Source organism: Hypanus sabinus, chromosome 17 (assembly GCF_030144855.1).
Source record: "Hypanus sabinus isolate sHypSab1 chromosome 17, sHypSab1.hap1, whole genome shotgun sequence".
Classification (NCBI taxonomy): domain Eukaryota; kingdom Metazoa; phylum Chordata; class Chondrichthyes; order Myliobatiformes; family Dasyatidae; genus Hypanus; species Hypanus sabinus.
This window is the reverse complement of record NC_082722.1, coordinates 80022566-80046307: the sequence shown is the minus strand read 5'-3', so window position 1 is coordinate 80046307 and position 23742 is coordinate 80022566. Positions and strand designations below refer to the sequence as shown.

Genomic DNA, 23742 nt, shown 5'->3' with positions numbered 1-23742 from the left:
TCGGATTGGAGTGGATTTTTGGAATTCTCTGTGACAGACTGAGTGCTGAGAGAGGCGGGCTACACTCTGCAAGTCAGAGGTTATGATTTTGGATGATGAGGGCCAGATTACATCAGCTGTGACCTTGTCTGGGAGCACTGGCTCAGAAGCTAGGTGGATATTTCTGCCCTCTGCTGGTACTGACCATGGCAGCTGCAGAGTGTGTGAACTGCCCAGACCATCATGCAAACCAGTCTCCCACCCGCAGACCGTCACGCGGCCCGGCCTCCCACCCGGCAGACCGTCACGCGGCCCGGCCTCCCACCCGGCAGACTGTCTGCACTTCCCATTGTGTCAGGAAGGTGGTGGACATAATCAAAGGCCCCACCCACCACAGATCTTGTATCTGAGAATGTAGAACAGTACAGGCCCTTCGACCCACAACATAGTGCTGACTTTTTAGACCTACGCACTCTAAGATCAGTCTTACCCTTCCTTCCCTTACAGCTCTTGATTTTTTTTGAGTGACTGTATGTTTGTTGCTCTTATGCGCCTGATGCTGTCTATGACTGTTGTGCATCTCGGCCCTGGAGTAACGCTGTTTCTTTTGGCTGTATTTATGTTTGGTTGAATGGCAATTAAAATTGAACTTAACTAACTTAAATTTGTCTCAACCTCCACCCCTGCTGGCAGGTTCCACACACCCACTATTGTTTTTTTTACAAAAAATACTTGCCTCTCACAACCCTCCCACACTTTCCAACAAACACCTCGAAATTATGCCTCCTTGTATTTGCCATTTCTATCACAAGACAAAGGAGCAGAAGTAGGCCATTCAGCCCATCGAGTCTGCTCCGCCTCTCCACCATGAGCTAAACTATTCTCCCATCTAGTTCCAATTTCCAGCTTTTTCCCCATCTCTGTTGGTGCCCTGACTAATTAGATACCTATCAATCTCCTCCTTAAACACCCTCAATGATTGGGCCTCCACAGCTGTATGTGGCAATGAATTCCATAAATCCACGACCCTCTGGCTAAAAAATATTTCTCCTCATCTCTGTTTTAAATGGGTACCCTCTAATTCTAAGACTGTGGCCTCTTGTCCTGGACTCACCAAGGGAAACAGCCTTTCCACATCTACTCTGTCCAACCCTTTTGACATTCAAAATGTTTCTGTGAGATCCCCTCTCATTCTTCTATACTCTAATGAATACAGTCCAAGAGTCGACAAACGCTCCTCATATGTTAGCCCCTGCATTCCAGGAATCATCCTTGTAAGTAATTTCTGAACTCTCTCCAACATCAGCACATCCCTTCTAAGATGGGGGCCCAAAACTGCACACAGTATTCCAAATGGGTCTCACCAGTGCCCCATAGAGCCTCATCAACACCTCCTTACTCTTATACACTATTCCTCTTGAAATGAATGCCAACACAGTAATCGCTTTCCTTACTGTCGACCCAACCTGGTGGTTAACCTTCAGGGTATCCTGCACTAGGACCCCCAAGTCCCTTTACACTTAGGAGTTTTGAATTTTTTTCCCCATCTGAATAATATTCTGCCCGATTGTTTCTTCTTCCACAATGTACAAGTACATTTCTTAACATGTATCTCATCTGCCATTTCTTTGCCCACTCTCCTAAACTGACCAAGTCTCTCTGCAACCTTTCTGTTTCCTCAACACTGTCCTGGGAAAGTGTTCTAATTATCTACTCAATATATGGCTCTTTAAATCTTGTACACCTCTATCAAGTTACCTTCCCTCTCCTATGAAACAGCAATCCTTCTGTGCTGAGAGAACTGTACTGTGTGAGAAATACAGACTCTTCAGCCCACCGATCTATGGACCATTTTCTCTGGAGCGATGGAGTCGGAGGGGAGATCTGACAGAGGTTTATAAGGTTATTATGAGAGGCACAGATAGAGTAGACAGCATCTTTTCCCCAGGGTTGAAAAGTCTAATACCAGAGGACATGCATTTAAGGTGTGAGGGGGTCATTTCAAAGATGTGCAGGGCAACTGTTTTTTAAACACAGTGCTGGAATGTGCTGCCCGGGGTGATGGTAGAGGCAGAAATATTGGAGACATTTGGACAGGCACATGAATGTGAGGGAAATGGAAGGATATGGACATTGTCTGGGCAAAGGAGGTTAGTTTAGTGGGCTTTTTGATTGCTAAATGAATTGGTTCAGCGTAACATTATGGCTCAAAGGACCTGTTCAATGATCTATGTTATTGGCTGTCCATTTACACTGGTTCCTCATCATTCTCCCAATGTTCCCATCATTTCCCTTCCAGATTCCATCCCTCACCCACAAAAGCTGCACTTGACCATTGCCCTCCGTAGGCCACAGTCAGCTTGACGGTTAACTCTCCCACCCAGTGTGGCGGTTAACTGTCCCTGCCCAGTGTGACGGTTAACTGTCCCTGCCCAGTGTGACGGTTAACTGTCCCTGCCCAGTGTGACGGTTAACTGTCCCTGCCCAGTGTGACGGTTAACTGTCCCTGCCCAGTGTGACGGTTAACTGTCCCTGCCCAGTGTGGCGGTTAACTGTCCCTGCCCAGTGTGGCGGTTAACTGTCCCTGCCCAGTGTGGCGGTTAACTGTCCCTGCCCAGTGTGGCGGTTAACTGTCCCTGCCCAGTGTGGCGGTTAACTGTCCCTGCCCAGTGTGACGGTTAACTGTCCCTGCCCAGTGTGACGGTTAACTCTCCCGCCCAGTGTGGCGGTTAACTGTCCCGCCCAGTGTGACGGTTAACTCTTCCACCCAGTGTGGCGGTTAACTGTCCCTGCCCAGCATGGCAGCTAACGGTCAACTCTCTTCCCTCCGCCCCCAACAGGTTTCTGTGATTCAGTTGAACTTCTAACCTTCAGCTTCCCTCCTCTCCGTAGGTCGGAGGTTACGAGGGAAAGCTTTCTACAATGTCAACGGGAAGGTGTACTGTGAGGAAGATTTCTTGGTGAGTTTACGGTACTGTTATATTTACTAAAGGTGAAGATTTTCAGATTAGCTTTTATTTGTCACATACATTGTAACATAGTTAAGCACACAGAATGCTGGAGGACTCAGCAGGTCGGGCAGCGTCAATGGAAATGAATGAACAGTCGACGTTTTGGGCTGAAACCCTTCATCAGGACACTCTACAGGATCTCTTGTGTGTACGTCTAGTGAACTGTGTCGTTTGTGTCAACAACCAGCACAGCTGAAGCATGTGGTGGAGACGGCCTGTAAATATTGTTGTGCTTTGTGTGCCAGCATAGCATGCCTACAAGGCATTAGCCCCAAGACTTGCATCTTTGGAATGTGGGAGGGTCACAGGGAGAGTGTACAGACTCATTGCAGACAATGGTGGGGATTGAACCCAGGTCACTGGTGTTACGCTGGACACTGCCCTGCTTTGCCACCCTTCCGCACAGGGTCGAGCGTTACCCAGTCTTGCTGTGGGGCAGACATAATCCTGTGCTCCACCATCTCTACTCCAACCTCTTGAACCCTCCCCGGCAGCTCGGAAGCTCCTCACTCAGTACGGTCCTCTGTTGCCTCTGCATGCAGCCTCTGAAACTGGACCCTCAGCAAACCACCCCCCACCGTCTGAGGTGGAGCTGCAAATTAAAATCTACCAGCGGGATAACTTCACTGATCTGTTCTCACGACCCACGGACTCTTCATCTTATGTTCTCAATATTTATTGTTTTCTTTTATTTGCAGTTTTCTGTGTTTTGCACATTGGTCCTTTCTGGGTGCGGCCCTTCATTGTGTTCCTTTGTACTTACTGTGAATGCCCACAAGAAAATGAACTTCACAGTTGTGCATGGTGACATAGATGTACTTTAATAATGGATTTATTTTCAACTTGGAGTTTGAGCTCAGCGGGTTGCGCAGTGTCTGTGCTACGTGGGGACAGGTAAAGGAATTGTGAGCTGTCATCGGGCCTGATACTCGAATAGTGGCATGAGCGCTGGACTTCGAGGCAAGTGGTCCTGTGTTTGGATCTGGCCAGCTTTCCATCTGTTCTGCGTTGAGCTTCAAGCTAACAACTTGGCCTTGTTTTTAAAAAACAGACAAAATGCTAAAGGAACAGCAAGTTTGCAGCCCGATGTGCTGCAAAGAGGGGAAAAAAAATGTAATTGACATAAAAAAGTATGGCACAGTACAGGCCCTTTGAGCCACCAGGTAGTGCAGACCCTTTAACCAGATCCTTTCCCTTCCCTCCCACAAAAGCCTTCTATTTCTCTATCATCCATTTGCCTTGTGTATCCTCTAATGCAAATCCTTTCTGAGATATGGAGCCCAAAACTGTTGACAATACTCCAACTGCAGCCTGACTAGAGTCTTATAAAACCTCAGCATTATCTTGTTGCTTTTCTATTCCATTGGCCTTGAAATAAATGCCAACATTGAATTTGCTGCCTTTACCACAGACTCAACTGGTAAATTAACCTTTTGTCAGTCTTACATGAGGACTCTGAAGTCCTTCTGCAACTCTGATGTTTGAAACTTCTCCCCATTTAGATAATAATGTAGGGATAATAGTTCCCTACACTCTATTCCATCTGCTACTTCTTTGCACATTCTTCTAATTTGTCTAAGCCCTGCTGCAATCGCATTGCTTCCTCAGCACTACCTACCCCTCCACCTGTCTTCGTATCATCTGCAAACTTTGCCACGAAGCCATCAATTCCACCATCCAAATCATTGGCAAACAATGTGAAAAGCAGTGACCCCTGAGGAACGCCACTTGTCACCTGCAGCCAATCAGAAAAGGTCCCTTTTATTCCCACTCGCTGCCTCCTGCCTGTCAGCCGTTCCTCTATCCGTGCCGGTGTCTTTCCTCTATCACCAGAGGATTTTATCTTGTTAAGTTGCCTCCTGTGGCATCTTATCAAACGCTTTCTGAAAATCCAAGTAAATGACATCCACTGCGTCCACCCCACTTGTTACTTCCTCAAAGAACGATTTCCCTTTGCAGAATCTAGGCGGACTTTTGACTTATTTTATCCTGTGCCTTGTGAACTTTCCTAACGATACTCCACCACCTCTGCTCTGTTGTTATCCCCACCAGTATCCTCCTGCACTCCACCTGGGCAAGCTCCCCTCTCACGCTGCTGTAATTCCCTTCAATCCATCGCGATACTGATCTGTGTGACTTGTGCTTCTCCCTCTCGAATTGGAGACTTGAGACCCGAGTTATAGGGAAAGGTTGAATAGTTTAGGACTTTATTCTCCAGAGGAGAATTAGCAGAGATTTGATACTGGTTCTCAAAATTATGAGTATAGATCAAGTAAATGCAGACAAGGCTTTTTCCATTGAGGTTGGGTGAGACTAGAATTAGAGGTCATGGGTTAAGGGTGAAAGGTGAAATATTTAAGGGGAACGGGGGTGGGGGGGGACCTTCACTCACGGTGGTGAGTATGTGGAATGAGCAGCCAGCAAAAGTTGATGTGCGTTCATTTACATTTACAACATTCAAGAGAAATTTGGATGGGCACGTGGATGGGAGGAATATGGTCTAGGTGCAGGTCGATGGGCTGAAGGGTTGTTTCTGTGCCATAGTGCTTCATGTCAGTTGACATTTCAGGCTGTTACCCCATGAGGATCCTGGTAAAAGGGTTCTTGGTTGTTTGGAGTAACATTGACAGTTTATTCCCGCCCATGGATGCTGCCTGACCTGCTGAGTTCCTCCAGTATTCTGTGTGGGTTACCCAACATCTGCAGAGTCTCTTGTGCTTAGTGGCCATTTGGACCCGCTGATCACAAAGTGGAGTGGGATTTCTGAACTGGGTGTTTGTGGCTTTTTTTGCAGTATTCCGGCTTCCAGCAGACGGCGGACAAGTGTTTCGTGTGTGGCCATCTGATCATGGAGATGGTAAGGAACGTGATCACTTCCCAGGATAACAGGAAGTTGGGCTGTCCTCAGCTTCTGTAGGCCAGGTGGGGCGGGGCGATTTGTTTTTATTTTATGTAGAGATGCAAGCGACAGGCCCTTCGAACTGCACCACCCAGTGACACACCGAATTAACCCTGTTCTAATCACAGGACAATTTATAATGACCAATAACCTGCTAACCTGTGCATCTTTGGACTGTGGGAGGAAACTGGAGCACCCGGAGGATATTCCACGTGTATAAACTCCTTACAGATGTGAGGACACCAGAATTGAACTCCCAACTCCGACAGCCCAAGCTGTAATAGCATTGCCCTAACTGCTATGCCACCATGGCTCCCACAGTGTATGTGGACCTGTGACAAAGGAAGTAGTTCCTGAGTCACATTGAGGCAGGGCAGCGGAGAGCAGTGGGACAAGGGGAACCTGTGCGTGGTGGTGCTTTCCCCCCACCACCCCTGCTGTTCTGTGTGCCGGGAGAGGAGGGACGGGAATGGAGGGGGTTGGGGGCTTGGGGAATTGTAGGGTGAGGAGAGGTGTTCTGAAGCTTCTCGTACTGTGCAATAGTCTGACCCTTCGTGTTCTGTGTCCAGATCCTACAGGCACTGGGCAAGTCGTACCACCCAGGCTGTTTCCGCTGCGTGGTGTGTAACGAGTGTCTGGATGGTGTTCCCTTTACCGTTGACGTGGAAAATAACATCTACTGTGTCAAGGATTACCACACGTGAGACTCTTCCTTACCCTGGGACTCAGTGCTGTGTGTCAATGCCGCGTGTGTGTGTGAGCGCGCGCGCACACTCCCCTACCCAGTGTCTGTGAATGCGCGCGTCTGTTCCCGGTCAGTTGGTGGTCTTGCAGTGACACAACTGAGTCAAAACCAGAGTAACCACAGGCCACTCGGTCCATCGTGCCTGTGCTGGCTCTTTGAGCAGGGTTCACAATGGGTTTGGAAGTTTACTTTTCCTTCGTGGGAGCACTTTCACCGGGGCTGCAGTGGTTTGAAGAGGAGGTTCCCCCACCCACACCTTCTCGAGGGAGAGGTGGGGAAGAGCTTTTCCACTGATGCTTACACCTCACTCCCGTTGTTCCCTCTGACCCTGTAAATGATCCCTGCGGACACTTGTCCCGTTCGGAATATCGAGTGCGTGGTCTGTGATGACCATGTCTCTATCTCCCTTTGTCTTCGCCACCATGAGACAGGAGCAGGTGTAGGCATTTCTCCCATTGAGTCTGTTCCACCATTCCATCATGGCTGATTTGTTATCCCTTTCAGTTCCTTCTCCCCGTAGCACCCTGACTAATCAATCTTTGCTTTAAATACTTTGGCCTCCATGAATTCCACAGATTCACCACCCTCTCATAAAAGAAATTCCTCCTCATCTCTGTCTTCAATGTACACCCTCTGGTCTTCGACACCCCACAAGAGGAAGCATCCTCTAACGGGAGACTTGGTTTAACCCCTCTGGCGTAATTATGAAACTTGTTGTGTGGTAGCAGTCCATCGGAATGATTAATTTAAAAAAATACAAATTTCAGGAAGGTGTGTGTGTGTATATATATTTTCCAAAAGGGAGCAAAACATTTTTCCGCTGAGGTTAGGGGAGAAAAAAAACAGAGGACATGGGTTAAGGGTGAAGGGGGAAAAGTTTAAAGGGAACATGGGGGGGGCTTCTTCACACAGAGTGGTGGGAGTGTGGAATGAGCTGCCAGATGAAGTGGTAAATGCGGGCTCACTTTTAACATTTAAGTAAAACTTGGACAGGTACATGGATGAGAGGTGTTTGGAGGGATATGGTCCAGGTGCAGGTCAGTGGGACTAAGCAGAAAAATGGTTCGGCGCAGCTAAAAAGGGCCAAAAGGCCTGTTTCTGTGCTGTAATGTTGTATGGTTCTAATTAGGCTATTCAGTCCATTGAGTCTGTTGTGCTATTCCAGTATGGCTTATTTATTACCCTTCTCAACCCCATTTGGTAATGTTCATGGGTTCACTGCCCAGATGGTAGTCTGCTCCTTGCGAGTTTTGAGTTGAGGGCGGGATGGAACTGTTCCATCTCCATGTCTGCGGTCTGTCTAACATGCCGCAATCTTTGCATTTGCAGGGTGTTTGCCCCAAAGTGTGCGTCCTGTGGGCACCCCATTCTCCCAGCACAGGTAGGTCTATCTACATCTCATCCTCTCCCCCTCCTGTCCGTGGATCTCGCCCCTTCCCTCGCCCTTACTGTCCTGATACCGCCGCAACCCCCCCCCGCCTTATGCACCGAGTTGCCGTAGAGGTTTTTAGAAGAGCGTGTTGTACCACGGGTTCACAATCAGGTTTGTCATGAAATCGGTTTCGTGGCAGCAGTACAGTGCGGGATTTAGGACATGTTACTCTAAATAGTGCAAAATGAGAGTGAAGTAGGTCGTGTTCATGACCGTTCAGAAATCTGATGGCGGAAGGGAGGAGCCTGCTGGGTGGTAGCAGTGAGAAGACGTGTCTCGGGCCCAGGATAGATCTTCAGAGATGCTGACAGCCAGGAATTGAAACTGCTCACCCTTTCCACTGCTGATCCCTCGACTTCCCCTTCTCAAAGTCCACAGTCAATTCCTTGGTCTTGCTGAGGTGGTGGTTGTGACACCACTTAACCAGCCGCCTCGTGTTTGAAATCCCACCTGCATCACTGGTGTCCTCAGCACTGGGGGAGGAGTTGTGGGTAGGGGGGTGTAGGTAGGTGATGGATTTACCTCTGTGTGTCATTCGCAGGGTTCCGAGGAGACGATCCGAGTGGTGTCGATGGACAAGGATTACCACGTGGAGTGTTACCACTGCGAGGTCAGTCCGCAGGCTCCCCGCTGCTGGCGTGCTGAGGGTGGGGGAGGGGAGGTATTGCTGGGAGTGGCCGACTTGCACAACCCTCACATCCTTACCATCGGGTAGGGGCTGTGAAAGAGTGTGTGCTAACCAGTTTGGGGAGGGGCTTGTCTGGCCTTTCGTGGGGTGAGGCCTCAGCAATTCGTTCATTTTGCCTCCAGCCCCTCCACTCACTCTGCCTTCCCCTGGCCAGCCACCATCCAGTGTGTCCCTTGCAAGACCAGAGTCACCCTGTAGAGTCAGGGACAGAACTTGGTGTGAGGGAGAAGGGTTTAATCCTGGAGGGCTGAGGTTAGCCCAGTGCTATGAGGATATCAGTCCTTTGAGAATGAGAGGAGATAAACAAAATTATGATGCCTGCTTGCATTCACCCTGAGGTTCGATGATAATAGAACTAGAGGTCATGGGTTAAGGGTGAAGGGTGAAATGTTTAAGAGGAACCTGAGGGGGAAAATTAATCACTCAGAGGGCAGTGTGAGTATGGAACAAGCTGCCAGTGGATGGAGTTTGATTTCAACGTTTAAGAGAAATTTAGTTAAGTACTTGGAAGGGAGGGGTTTGAGATCACCCGGGTCCACGGGCAGGTCAATGGGATTAGGCAGGTTAATAGTTCGGCACGGGCCAAGGAGCCTGTTTCTGTGCCATGGTGCCCACCCCACCCCCTTCCCTCCCAGTGGAGACTGGTCAGCGTGTTCTTTTGGAGGTCAAATATAAGAGAAAGTCTGCTGTTAATGGCAGGACCTGTATGAGCAATGATGAGTAGAATGGTCCAAGCTCCCCAGAAGTGGCTACACAGGGTGGCTGCCTTAGCTCGGGAGATGAGGGAAGGATTCATTAAAAGCTATTAAATATTGTATGACCTAGACAGGATGGATGTGAAGACGATGCTTCCTTTTGTGAAGTTCAGGAGCAAAAGGCACAGCCTCATAATAGAGAGATGTTCATTCCTCAACAGAGATGTAGAGGAATTTCGTTACCTTGGAGTCGTAAATCTGAATTTAATTCACCCTCACTCCACCCTTCAAGAAGCGTGGGAGCAGAAGAAAGGAAATTAGCCTGACTTCAGTGGTTGGGAAGATGTTGGAGTTCATTATTAAAGGATGAGGTTTTAGAGTGCTTGGAGGCACATGTCAGACAAGTAAGCTGATGTCAGAATGGTTCCCTGGAAGAGGGGTCTAGGACCGGAGGGCACAGCCTTAGAGTAGAGGGACGAGGAGAGGCTGTTTCCTACAGTGGGGGAGTCTAGGATCAGAGGGCACAGCCTCAGAGGAGAGGGACAAGGAGAGGCTGTTTCCTACAGTGGGGGAGTCTAGGACCGGAGGGCACAGCCTCAGAGTAGAGGGACGAGGAGAGGCTTTCCTACAGTGGGGGAGTCTAGGACCGGAGGGCACAGCCTCAGAGGAGAGGCTGTTTCCTACAGTGGGGGAGTCTAGGACCGGAGGGCACAGCCTCAGAGGAGAGGGACGAGGAGAGGCTGTTTCCTACAGTGGGGGAGTCTAGGACCGGAGGGCACTGAGTAGAGGGATGAGGAGAGGCTGCTTCCTACAGTGGGGGAGTCTAGGACCGGAGGGCACAGCCTGGGAGTAGAGGGATGAGGAGAGGCTGTTTCCTACAATGGGGGAGTCTAGGACCAGAGGGCACAGCCTCAGAGTAGACTGTTGTGGAGAGGACATTTCCTACAGTGGGGAGTCTAGGACCGGAGGGCACAGCCTCAGAGTAGAGGGACGAGGAGAGGCTGTTTCCTACAGTGGGGGAGTCTAGGACCGGAGGGCACAGCCTCAGAGGAGAGGGACGAGGAGAGGCTGTTTACAACAGTGGGGGAGTCTAGGACCGGAGGGCACAGAGTAGAGGGACGAGGAGAGGCTGTTTCCTACAGTGGGGGAGTCTAGGACCGGAGGGCACAGCCTCAATAAAGGGACTCCAATTAGGAGGAATTTTTTCAGCCAAAGGATGTTGAATCTGTGAAATTGATAGTTACAGATGGCTGTGGAGGCCAAGTGATTGATAGGCTGATAGTTTCTTGTTCATTCAGAGTGTCAAAGGGTACAGGGAGAAGGCAGGAAAATGGGGTTGAGAAGGGTAATAAATAAGCCATACTGGAATAGCACAACAGACTCAATGGACTGAATAGCCTAATTAGAACCATACAACATTACAGCACTGAAACAGGCCTTTTGGCCCTTTTTAGCTGCGCCGAACCATTTTTCTGCCTAGTCCCACTGACCTGCACCTGGACCATATCCCTCCATACACCTCTCATCCATGTACCTGTCCAAGTTTTTCTTAAATGTTAAAAGTGAGCCCGCATTCACCACTTCATCTGGCAGCTCATTCCACACTCTCACCACTCTGTGTGAAGAAGCCCCCCCCCCATGTTCCCTTTAAACTTTTCCCCCTTCACCCTTAACCCATGACCTCTGGTTATTTTCTCCCCTGGCCTCAGTGGAAAAAGCCTGCTTGCATTCACTCTCTCTATACCCGTCATAATTTTATACACCTCTATCAAATCTCCCCTCATTCTTCTACGCTCCAGGGAATAAAGTCCTACCCTATTCAACCTCTCTCTGTAACTCAGTTTCTCAAGTCCCGGCAACATCCTTGTAAACCTTCTCTGCACTCTTTCAACCTTATTAATATCCTTCCTGTAATTCGGTGACCAAAACTGCACACAATACTCCAAATTCGGCCTCACCAATGCCTTATACAACCTCACCATTACATTCCAACTCTTATACTCAATACTTTGATTTATAAAGGCCAAAGTACCAAAAGCTCTCTTTACTACCCTATCTACCTGTGATGCCACTTTTAGGGAATTTTGTATCTGTATTCCCAGATCCCTCTGTTCTACTGCACTCCTCAGTGCCCTACCATTTACCTTGTATGTTCTACCTTGGTTTGTCCTTCCGAAACGCAATACCTCACACTTGTCTGCATTAAACTCCATCTGCCATTTTTCAGCCCATTCCTCCAACTGGTCCAAATCCCTCTGCAAGCTTTGAAAACCTTCCTCACGGTCCACTACACCTCCAATCTTTGATTCATCAGCAAATTTGCTGATCCAATTTGCCACATTATCATCCAGATCATTGATATAGATGACAAATAACAATGGACCCAGTACTGATCCCTGTGGCACACCACTAGTCACAGGCCTCCACTCAGAGTAGCAATCCTCCACTACCACTCTCTGGCTTCTCCCATTGAACCAACGTCTAATCCAATTTACTACCTCACCATGTATACCTAGCGACTGAATCTTCCTAACTAACCTCCCATGTGGGACCTTGTCAAAGGCCTTACTGAAGTCCATATAGACAACATCCACTGCCTTCCCTTCATCCACTTTCCTGGTAACCTCCTCGAAAGACTCTGATAGATTGGTTAAACATGACCTACCACGCACAAAGCCATGCTGACTTTTTCTAATAAGTCCCTGTCTATCCAAATACTTGTAGATCCTATCTCTTAGTATTTCTTCCAATAATTTACCTACTACTGATGTCAAATTTACCGGCCTATAATTTTCCACCTACTTTTCAAGCCTTTTTTAAACGTCGGAACTACGTGAGCTATCCTCCAATCCTCTGGCACCTGGCGACATTTTAAATATTTCTGCCAAGACTAATTTCAACACTAGTCTCCTTCAACGCCCGAGGGAATACCCCCTGTCAGGTCCTGGGGATTTATCTAATCTGATTTGCCTCAAGACAGCAAGCACCTCCTCCTCTTCAATCTGTGTAAGTTCAATGACCTACTTGTTTGCCTTGTTCCCATAGACTCCATTCCAGTTTCCTTAGTAAATACAGATGCAAAAAACCCATTTAATATCTCTCCCATTTCTTTTGGTTCCATACATAGCTGACCACTCTGATCTTCAAGAGGACCAATTTTATCCCTTTCTATCCTTTTGCTCTTAACATACCTGTAGAAGCTTTTAGGATTCTGCTGCATGCTCACCTTTTTTAGACCATCGGATATAGTTGCAGAATTGGACCAGTTGTCCCATCGAGTCTACTTTGTGATTCAATCATGGCTGATCTTCTTTTTCCCTCCTCGGACAACTCCCCAGCTTTCTCCCGTAACCTTAGATGCCGTGTCCAATCAAGGCATCGAGTTCAAATTACACTGCAGCTTTATAAAAACCAGTTGGGCCACATCTGGAGTATTGCACACAGTTCTGGTCACCCCACTATGGAAAGGATGTTGAGGCTTTGGAGAGGGCGCTGAAGAGGTTTACCAGGATGCTGCCAGGTTTAGGGGGTGTGTGCTGTCATGAGAGGCTGCTTAAACTTGGGCTGTTTTCTCTGGAGCGTCAGAGGCTGAGGGGAGATCTGAGAGAGGTTTGTAAGATTATGAGAGGCACAGTTAGAGCAGACAATTTTCTTTTTTCCTCAATAAAGAAATGTCATATACTACGGGACATGTATTTATAGTGAGAGGGGAAATTTTGGAGATGATTTGACAAGGTTTGTTTTACAGAGCCTGAAATATGTTGTCAGGGATCTTGGTGCAGACAGATAAGTAGAGGCTCTCAGATACATACATACATGTATAGGGAATGGAGGGGCACAGACCAGGGATAGGGATGGGAGGAGTACTGTTCAATTTGGTATTGATGGGCCTGTGTGTGTCTCCTCCCTGTGACCTCATGGATCCCAACAATGTGGGGGGGGGGGGGGGGGATTAATGCGTTGATCCATTTCTGTGTATCATCACACTAGTGTGTGGATGAAGGGTCGACTCCTTGTTGATGGGGAGGTGTTGAGAGTGTGATTAAGGGATTATTGTGGGCATCAGTGGGAAAGGCAGTATTTCTGGGGTGCCATGGTTGTGTAGCTGTTAGTGTAATGCTGTTGCAGCTCAGGATGTCGGGGTTCAGTCCATCTGTAAGAAGTTTCTCGTCCTTCCCTTCAGAATGCGAGTCTTCTCTGGGTGCTCTGGTTTGGTCCACAGTCGAAAGAGGAACGGCTTGGTAGAGTAATTGGTCACTGTAGGTTACCCTGTGATTCGGCAAAGGTTAAATTGGTGGAATGCTGGGTAGTGCAGCTCGTAGAGTCAAAGGCTGTATCTCTACACGAGTTAATACATGTTTATTGTCTCTCCCCAGGACTGTGGCCTCCAGCTGAACGACGAGGAAACTCGCCGCTGTTACCCCCTGGAGGGGCACCTCCTGTGTCACAGTTGTCACATCCGTCGGATTAACGTCCCCCTATCCCCACATTCGGCACCCAACTACCAGCTGCACGTTACTGAGCTGTAACTGGAGGCTACAAACCTCCCCCATGCTGACCAGAAAGGACGCTGCTCTGGGTTGGCCCTGCTGTTGCAACCACACCTGAGCACCTTCATCACCGAGGAGCCCGGGTAGGCGCGGACCCGGTTAACACACGGACGATTTACAGCATCTGGCCTTTGAGATGCCCTGTAGCGGGACGTCGGCCAGGCAGCGGCTTCCCTTTGGCGGGATGCCCACCAGTCAGGGTTCCTGCTCGGTGGGGGTCGATGCGGCTCAGCCGAGTTGCAGATTCCTGGCTGAGGGCCTGCATAATCCCACACCTCCTGAGTGACCAAAGCCCTGATTGTCGCCCTCCCCCGAGAGGGTGGGTACTGAGAGAGACTCAGACTGGGCCTTCTGTGTCTGTTCTGCAAATCCTGGAACCCGAACGCAGCCTCTGCACTTATCAATGTTCTGGCTACCGGTCTGATTAACCCTTGCTGTACAGGTCACCACACACACAGACTATGCAAGCAATCACAATTGTTTTATATAAACCCGCTCATCAGTGGTAATGTACAGTGGGCCCACTTCATAATTTTGTAATAGTTTTTTTAAAGTGTACTTTTAATTTTCTAATTGGATGATTCGGTACATTTTCTGTACTGGTCGTTGGATACGGGCTCCCAGCTCATTAACCCTGTCTCCTGCACCAGTCCCCACCATGGCACTGTGGTGGGCTGAAGGCAGAGTACTGTGCCATACCGTTATGTATTCTCCTGCATCTTGTTGCTGGGTTAACCTTGTGATCATTCCCCATCCTCCAGAGGAGGAAAGCCTGTTGCCAACAGGGATGTTATTCCCAGTCCCTGAGGATTCAGGATGTGCCCACAATCGGTCAGGGAATGGGAGGTTGAGAGCTGTTGGGAAATGGCCGCAGCCATTCCTGCTGCAAGTCTCAAACCTCCAGGCACTTTTATTTATTCTCCCTTTTTCCTCAACTGTCCCCCGCCAGCCCCATCCTCCCTCCGCCCCGGCCATGCTGCCCACTGCCACCTCTTCCTGAAGACTCTGAACCTGCTCAGAATCAGTTTCATTGTCACTTTTGTTTTCTTAAACTCATCACCCAACTGGGGCACAGGCCACTGACGGCAGCTTGCCAGAGTCCTCTCTCCCGGGCCAGGCTTTCAGGTTGTCCCCGGGGGGGCCCATCTTCCTCTCCACGGGATGGAGTCTTTGAAGCCTCTGTTGCTGTGGGTTTTTACGGGATGGGGTCTTTGAAGCCTCTGTTGCTGTGGGTTTTTACGGGATGGGGTCTTTGAAGCCTCTGTTGCTGTGGGTTTTTACGGGATGGGGTCTTTGAAGCCTCTGTTGCTGTGGGTTTTTACGGGATGGGTTGCTCTGACTTTCACAGCTGTGTGTGGGACCGTCCGTGGCGGAGTCACCAGTGGCGGACATAGTGTGAAATGTCACTTGTTACACGTACATCGAAACATACCGTGGATTGTGCTAGTGACCAACACAGTCTGAGGAAGTGTAACCACACATTCTGGCTGCAACCATGTTTTGGCCCATCAGCACCAACAAAAATAGGACAAGCCCTTTTCCCACACACAGGCTGGCTGTCTTTGTCATTGGACCCTCAGACTCACAGGTATCAGGCCTTTGGGACTCTGACCTTTAGACTTTGACACCAGACTCGAAGTGACCTCCGACCCCGGGGCTCACCGACCTGGCTGGGAGGGCAGCGGTAAACGTCTCTCAGGCCTGTTGGCCACATGGGTCGCCTGCCCAGGTGTGTTGTTTGGCAGTGGGACAGTGCAAAGTTCTTGCTCCTTCCCCCGTGACAAGATGGCCTCCTGCCGTTGCTGGTTCTGCCCTCTTTGTGAGATTCCTTCGTCCTCTACAGCCCAGCCATGGATTCTCCTCGCTTGTCTCTGAAGACGAGGCCCAGCCTCCTGCTTCCATGCGTTGGCTGGATTCTTGCAATATCTCCCCCACCCCCCCCCCAAAAGGATTCTGTACAGCTCCAACAGAGAGCCAGCAGGAGTTGGCAGAGGAACGCTGAGGTGACGTTCTGCCCAGAACTGGGCCGTTCTTTTCTCCAGCCCAGAAAACACCCCCAGCTGGTGTTGGCAGAGGAACGCTGAGGTGACGTTCTGCCCAGAACTGGGCCGTTCTTTTCTCCAGCCCAGAAAACACCCCCAGCTGGTGTTGGCAGAGGAACGCTGAGGTGACGTTCTGCCCAGAACTGGGCCGTTCTTTTCTCCAGCCCAGAAACCACCCCCAGCTGGTGTTGGCAGAGGAACGCTGAGGTGACGTTCTGCCCAGAACTGGGCCGTTCTTTTCTCCAGCCCAGAAACCACCCCCAGCTGGTGTTGGCAGAGGAACGCTGAGGTGACGTTTTGCCCAGAACTGGGCCGTTCTTTTCTCCAGCCCAGAAACCACCCCCAGCTGGTGTTGGGGATTGAGACGGGAGATGTAGAGTTATTTATCTTAAAAGTAAAGCCACATAATATCAACCTAAATTATTAAACCTGTAAATGTTGAACGTCACTTAACCTTAGATATAATCTGCCTTTTTTCCAAAAATAAAGTTTTTTTTTGTAAGTTAACTCTGACCTTGTCTTTTCTACCTTGTCAGCTTTGCTATTTTTTCTTCGTCAACGCATCGCCAACCTTATCGGCCGTTAAGGAAGTATAGAGAAAGGTGCTGGAAAGGGGCCAGTAACATCATGAAGGATCCCACCCAACCTGCTCACGGACTGTTTCGTCTTCCTCCTATCGGGGCCACCAGGCTCAAACAAAAGGGTTGTGATGGGTGATTTTAACTTTACTAATATTGACTGGCATCTCCCTGGAGCGAGGGGTTTAGGTGGGGTGGAGTTTGTTAGGTGATGCATTATGCCAACTAGAGGAGAGGCTGTACTTGATGTGGTATTGTAGGGAGACCAGAACTGTATAGAATATTCCAGATGTGGCCTAACCAGAGTTTTATGAAGTTGCAACATAACCTCCAGACCTTTAAACTCAATGCCTGGACTAATAAGGGCAAGAATGGCATAACCCTTAAACCACCCTATCAACCTGTGTAACCACTTTCAAAGAGCTATGAACTTGGACCCCGAGACCTCTACTCAGCAACACTGTTAAGGGTCTTGTCCTTAACCGTGTACTGTCCCTTTACATTTGCCCTACCAAGATGCAACACCTCTCATTTATCTGGGTTAAATTCAGGAGTGAGAGAGACCATCTTGTTGAGTGGTGTCACAGCAACAACTTTACTCAATGTCAGTGAGACCAAAGCTTTTATTGTGGAGAGAGTGAGCAATTTCAAGTTCCTGGGTGTCAGTATCTCTGAGGATCTAACCTGGGCCCAACATATCGATGCAGCTGTGAGGAAGGCACGACAGCCGCTGCATTTCATTCGGAATTGAAGGAGATCTGGTATGTCTGCAGCTGTGCCCCGGAGAGCATTTCAGCTGCCTGCATCACTGCCTGGTGTGGAGGGTGGAAAGTTGAAGCTGCTACACAGGAAGGAAATAGGCTGCAGAGAGTTGTAAAGTTAGCACAATCATGGGCACTGGCCTCTGTAGCATCCAGGGCATCTTCAAGGAGCAATGCCTCAAAAAGGTTGCTTCTATCATTAAGGACCCCCATCACCCAGGACATTCCCTGTTAACATTAGTGAGGAGGTACAGGTGTCTGAAGACACACCCAACAATTCAGGAACAGCTTCTTCCCTTCTGCCATCTGATTTCTGAATGGACATTGAGTGGGTAAACACGACATCACTACTTTTTAATTTCTATTTTTGCACACTTATTTAGCTACTCTATATATGGACCCAAAACACCAACATACTGTAATTCGCAGGTTTTCTCTACATTTTGTACTGCTGTTACATAACAAATGTCATGACGTATGCCGTTGATTCTGAACACCCAGTCTCGATGCCTCCCCCTCTAACCCTAGACCACTTCAACAATGGCCACTTCGCTTTTTATTGGCTCAAATAAAACTTGCCCCAACAAGGTTTGCAACGAGACCACCAAAAGAAAAGGGGATCTCCCAGTGGCCACTGCTTTTAATTTCACTTCCTATTTCCATTCCAACATGTCAATCCATGGCTGCCTCTGCTGTCGTGATGAGGCCACCAGGTTGGAGGAGCAACACCTTGTATTCCATCTGCATAGCCTCCAATCCAATGCCATGAGCGTTGATCTCTCAAATTTAAGGTAATCCCCCCCCCCCCCGTCACCATTCCCCATTCCTTTTTCTCAATCACCTTATCTCCCCCTTTCTTCCATGGCCTCTGCCCTCTCCTGTCAGATTCCTTTTCTCCAGACCTGTATGACTCACCAATCGACTTCCCAGCTCTTTACTTCAATCCCCCACCCCCCGTTTCACCTGTCTCCTTGTGGTTTTTCACCCCCCCCCCCCAACTACTCGTCTTTTTTTGCCAATTACCTTTCCAGCTCTCAGCTTCACCCCACCCCCCTCTGGTCTTCTGTCATTTCGCATTTCCCTCTCCCCCTCCTACTTTCAAATCTCTTACTATCTTTCATTTCAGTCAGTCCTGACAAAGGGTCTCGGCCCGAAATGTCGACAGCGCTTCTCCCTATAGATGCTGCCTGGCCTGCTGTGTTACACCAGCATTTTGTGTGTGTTGCTCGGATCTCAGTATCAAATAACAATTACAGCACGGGAACAGGCCATCTCAGCCCTTCTAGTCTGTGCTGAACACTTACTCTCACCTAGTCCCACTGACCCGCACTCAGCCCATAACCTTCCATTCCTTTCCTGGCCATATACCTATCCAATTTTAAGTGACAATACCGAACCTGCCTCTACCACTTCTACTGGAAGCTCATTCCACACAGCTACCACTCTCTGAGTAAAGATATTCCCTCTCATGTTACCCTTAAACTTCTGCCCCCAACTCTCAAATTGTCTTCTTATTGGTATTTCCCCTACTCTCAATGGAAAAAGCCTATCCACGTTAACTCTCTATCCCCCTTATAATTCTAAATACCTTTATCAAGTCCCCCTTCAACCTTCTACGCTCCAAAGAATAAAGACCTAACTTGTTCAACCTTTCTCTGTAACTTAGGTGCTGAAACCCAGGTAAGATTACAGTAGCATTAGCTTCAACATTCTAGTAAATCTCCTCTGTACTCTCTCTAATTTATTGACATCTTTCCTATAATTCGGTGACCAGAACTGTACACAATATTATAAATCTGGCGTCACCAATGCCCACAGATTTTCTCCTATTTGCAGTTTTCAAAGGAGAGCTCGGCAGTATCACCGACTCCACTCACGGGGGCAGCACTGAGCTGATCTGCGACGCTGCTGCAGTCCCCAGAGAGGAGGCCGAGCGAGCTCCCCCAGAATGAAGTTTATTCTGGTATGGAAACAACAGAAAGTCTTACAAAGAGTAGTAGGTGTGGCCCAATCCATCGGGTACAGCCCTTCCCACCACTGAGCGCTGTCGCAGGAAAGCATCAAGGACCCCCAGCACCCAGGACAAGCTCTCTTCTCACTGCTGTCTTCAGGAAGGAAGTGCAGGAGCCTCAGGAACCACTCCACCAGGTTCAGGAACAGTCATGACCCCTCAACCATCAGGAAGGAGGTACAGGAGCCTCAGGACCCACTCCACCAGGTTCAGGAACAGTCATTACCCCTCAACCATCAGGAAGGAGGTACAGGAGCCTCAGGACCCACTCCACCAGGTTCAGGAGCAGTCATTACCCCTCAACCATCAGGAAGGAGGTGCAGGAGCCTCAGGAACCACTCCACCAGGTTCAGGAACAGTCATTACCCCTCAACCATCAGGAAGGAGGTACAGGAGCCTCAGGGCCCACTCCACCAGGTCATTACCCCTCAACCATCAGGAAGGAGGTACAGGAGCCTCAGAACCCACTCCACCAGGTCATTACCCCTCAACCATCAGGAAGGAGGTACAGGAGCCTCAGGACCCACTCCACCAGGTCATTACCCCTCAACCATCAGGAAGGAGGTGCAGGAGCCTCAGGAACCACTCCACCAGGTTCAGGAACAGTCATGACCCCTCAACCATCAGGAAGGAGGTACAGGAGCCTCAGGAACCACTCCACCAGGTTCAGGAACAGTCATTACCCCTCAATCATCAGGAAGGAGGTACAGGAGCCTCAGGAACCATTCCACCAGGTTCAGGAACAGTCATTACCCCTCAACCATCAGGAAGGAGGTACAGGAGCCTCAGGGCCCACTCCACCAGGTCATTACCCCTCAACCATCAGGAAGGAGGTACAGGAGCCTCAGGACCCACTCCACCAGGTCATTACCCCTCAACCATCAGGAAGGAGGTACAGGAGCCTCAGGACCCACTCCACCAGGTTATTACCCCCAACCATCAGGAAGGAGGTACAGGAGCCTCAGGGCCCACTCCACCAGGTCATTACCCCTCAACCATCAGGAAGGAGGTACAGGAGCCTCAGGACCCACTCCACCAGGTCATTACCCCTCAACCATCAGGAAGGAGGTACAGGAGCCTCAGAACCCACTCCACCAGGTCATTACCCCTCAACCATCAGGAAGGAGGTACAGGAGCCTCAGGACCCACTCCACCAGGTCATTACCCCTCAACCATCAGGAAGGAGGTACAGGAGCCTCAGGACCCACTCCACCAGGTTATTACCCCCAACCATCAGGAAGGAGGTACAGGAGCCTCAGGGCCCACTCCACCAGGTCATTACCCCTCAACCATCAGGAAGGAGGTACAGGAGCCTCAGGGCCCACTGAACTAGGTTCAGGAACAGTCATTACCCCTCAACCATCAGGAAGAAGGTGCAGGAGCCTCAGGGCCCACTCCACCAGGTCATTACCCCTCAACCATCAGGAAGGAGGTACAGGAGCCTCAGGACCCACTCCACCAGGTCATTACCCCCCAACCATCAGGAAGGAGGTACAGGAGCCTCAGGGCCCACTCCACCAGGTCATTACCCCTCAACCATCAGGAAGGAGGTGCAGGAGCCTCAGGACCCACTCCACCAGGTTCAGGAACAGTCATTACCCCCAACCATCAGGAAGGAGGTACAGGAGCCTCAGGGCCCACTCCACCAGGTTATTACCCCCAACCATCAGGAAGGAGGTACAGGAGCCTCAGGGCCCACTCCACCAGGTCATTACCCCTCAACCATCAGGAAGGAGGTACAGGAGCCTCAGGGCCCACTGAACTAGGTTCAGGAACAGTCATTACCCCTCAACCATCAGGCTCTTCATTCCACTTCACTCACCCCAACGCTGAACTGTCTCCACAACCTATGGACACACTTTCAAAGACTCTTCATCTCATGTTCTCGATGTTTATTGCTCATTTTTAAAAAATTGTTCTTTTATCTTTTGTTTGCACAGTTTGTTGTCTTTTGTACACTGGTTGAACGCCCAAATTGGTGCAAACTTTCATGGATTATTATTATTCATTGTGGATGTATTGAAGATGTCCACAAGAAAATGATTCGCGGGTTTGTATCTGGTGACATGTATGTACTTTGATAATAAATTTTCTTCAACTTTGAAGGTGGGTGCTTAAGGCGCTGAAGGCTGGGAGATCCCGGGAGTGTTACTGACTCACAGGAAGTGCTGGAACTCAGCAGGTCAGGCAACAACTATGGAGAGGAATAAACAATGGATGAGACCCTGGCAAATCCGTCCTGGGTTACCGTCAGGAGAGGGAAAATTGGGTGAGTAGCCGGACATGAACATGGGCAGGAAGGGTGAAGAACTCCCTCAGCGAGTTGAGGGAGTTAATGCTAAGTTAAAGGGCAGGACCTGCAAGGTTGTGATCTCAGGATTGCTACCCGTACCATGTGTTAGTCAGGAAGTAGGAGGATGATACAAGGCGAGGGAGGGCGTCAGAGTTTTGGGTCATTGGGCTCTCTTCCAAGGCAGATGGGACCAGTACAGATGGGTCGTTTTGCCCTTGAACTGCAGGGGGACTAAATTCCTAGCAGGAAGGTTTGTTCGAGCTGCAGCAGAGATGCGAAGGCGGAGTGGCTGTGGGGGAGAGGAAATGCTGGTTGCCGTCGTCTCCAACAATGATGGGAAACTAGTGAACAAGCCGTTCTACTGCCGACCTCGGAAGACTTGGTTCAGTGTATAACCATGTCCTTCGAACGTTCCAGCCGCCGGGCTAACAGACGGGCCCCTGAGGTACGAGGCCTGTTGAAGCGGTGTGTCGGAACGTGGCCGCTGCCGCCTGCAAACAGTTACTTGGAGCCGGTGGGTGTATAAATATCTGGGTAGACATGGACTGATTCAGGATAGTCAGCACGGCTCCGTGCGTGGTAGGTCGTATCCAACCAATCTTACGAGTTTCCCAGGAAGTTACCGGGAAAGTTGATGAAGGGAAGGCAGTGGGTGTTGTCTACACGGACCGGGCAAGGCATTTGACAAGGTCCCGCATGGGAGGTTCAGTCGCTCGGCATTCAGGATGAGCTAGTAAATTGGATTAGACATTGGCTTTGTGGGAGAAGCCAGAGCGTGGTAGTAGAGAGTTGCCTCTGACTGGAGCCTGTAACCAGTGGGGTGCCCCAGGGATGGGTGCTGGGTCCCTTGTTGTTTGTCGTCTATATCAATGATCTGGATGATGTGGTAAACTGAAAATTTACGCATGGGGTTTTAGTGGACGTTGGCCAAGACTATCAAAGCTTGCAGCGGGATCTGGACCAGCTGGAAAAAGCAGATGGAATTTAATGCAGGCCAACCGGAGTAGGTCTGACCCAGTGACCACAGGGCACCGAGCAGTGTGGTAGAACGAAGTGACCTGGGAACACAGGTACATAATTCTTTGAAAATGGTGTCACAGGTAGACTGAGTCATAAAGAAAGCTTTTGGCACATTGGCCTTCGTAAATCCAAGTATTGAGAATAGGAGATGGGATGTAATGTTGAAGTTGTATGAGGTTTAATCTGGAGTATTGTCTGCAGTTTTTGATCACCCACCAATGCGGAAAGAGGTAAGCAAGGTTGAAAGAGAAGAGAGAAAATTTACGAGGATGTTGCCGGGTCTGGAGGACATGAATGGATTAGGACTTTATTCCTTGGTCCTTGGCAGATTGAGGGGGCATTTACAAAACTGGGAGCGTAAATGTTTAGATGAGAGGGGGGGATGGAGGGTCGGACGGGTACACGGACGAGGGGGGGACGGAGGGTCGGACGGTTACACGGACGAGGGGGGGACGGAGGGTCGGACGGGTACACGGACGAGGGGGGGACGGAGGGTCGGACGGGGGGGGGACGGAGGGTCGGATGGGTACACGGACGGGGGGGGGACGGAGGGTCGGACGGCTACACGGACGGGGGGGGGACGGAGGGTCGGACGGGTACACGGACGAGTGTGGGGACGGAGGGTCGGACGGGTACACGGACGAGGGGGGGACGGAGGGTCGGACGGGTACACGGACGAGGGGGGGACGGGTACACGGACGAGGGGGGGACGGGTACACGGACGGGGGGGGGGACGGAGGGTCGGACGGGTACACGGACGGGGGGGGGGGACGGAGGGTCGGACGGTTACACGGACGGGGGGGGACGGAGGGTCGGACGGGTACACGGACGGGGGGGGGACGGAGGGTCGGACGGTTACACGGACGGGGGGGGGGACGGAGGGTCGGACGGTTACACGGACGGGGGGGGGACGGAGGGTCGGACGGGTACACGGACGAGTGTGGGGACGGTTACACGGACGAGGGGGGGACGGAGGGTCGGACGGGTACACGGACGAGGGGGGGACGGAGGGTCGGACGGTTACACGGACGGGGGGGG

The 23742-nt window shown here is 50.1% G+C and overlaps 2 protein-coding genes across 12 annotated transcripts; both read left to right on the top strand.

Moving 5' to 3' along the window:
• The first annotated feature begins 2646 nt into the window (after window positions 1–2646).
• Window positions 2647–16548, top strand: LOC132407073 (Wilms tumor protein 1-interacting protein homolog). Its single transcript, XM_059993342.1, has 6 exons — window positions 2647–2939; window positions 5785–5847; window positions 6459–6589; window positions 7964–8015; window positions 8608–8676; window positions 13826–16548. The coding sequence occupies exons 2-6, from the start codon at window positions 5839–5841 to the stop codon at window positions 13976–13978; spliced, it is 414 nt and encodes a 137-aa protein (XP_059849325.1). The 5' UTR covers window positions 2647–2939; window positions 5785–5838; the 3' UTR covers window positions 13979–16548.
• Window positions 16549–18183: 1635 nt separating this feature from the next.
• Window positions 18184–21496, top strand: LOC132407070 (basic salivary proline-rich protein 2-like). Of its 11 annotated transcripts, none has more exons than XM_059993335.1 (3): window positions 18184–20313; window positions 20372–20694; window positions 20765–21496. In XM_059993335.1, exons 1-3 carry the CDS (start codon window positions 20000–20002, stop codon window positions 21298–21300), a joined length of 1173 nt encoding a protein of 390 aa, XP_059849318.1. In that variant the 5' UTR covers window positions 18184–19999; the 3' UTR covers window positions 21301–21496. The 11 variants fall into 11 exon arrangements, with proteins under 11 accessions (XP_059849318.1, XP_059849315.1, XP_059849312.1 ...); XM_059993332.1 differs by adding an exon at window positions 20695–20735 and having other exon boundaries at window positions 18184–20635; window positions 20795–21496; XM_059993329.1 differs by having other exon boundaries at window positions 18184–20635; window positions 20695–20971; window positions 21099–21496.
• The last annotated feature ends 2246 nt before the right edge of the window (window positions 21497–23742 follow it).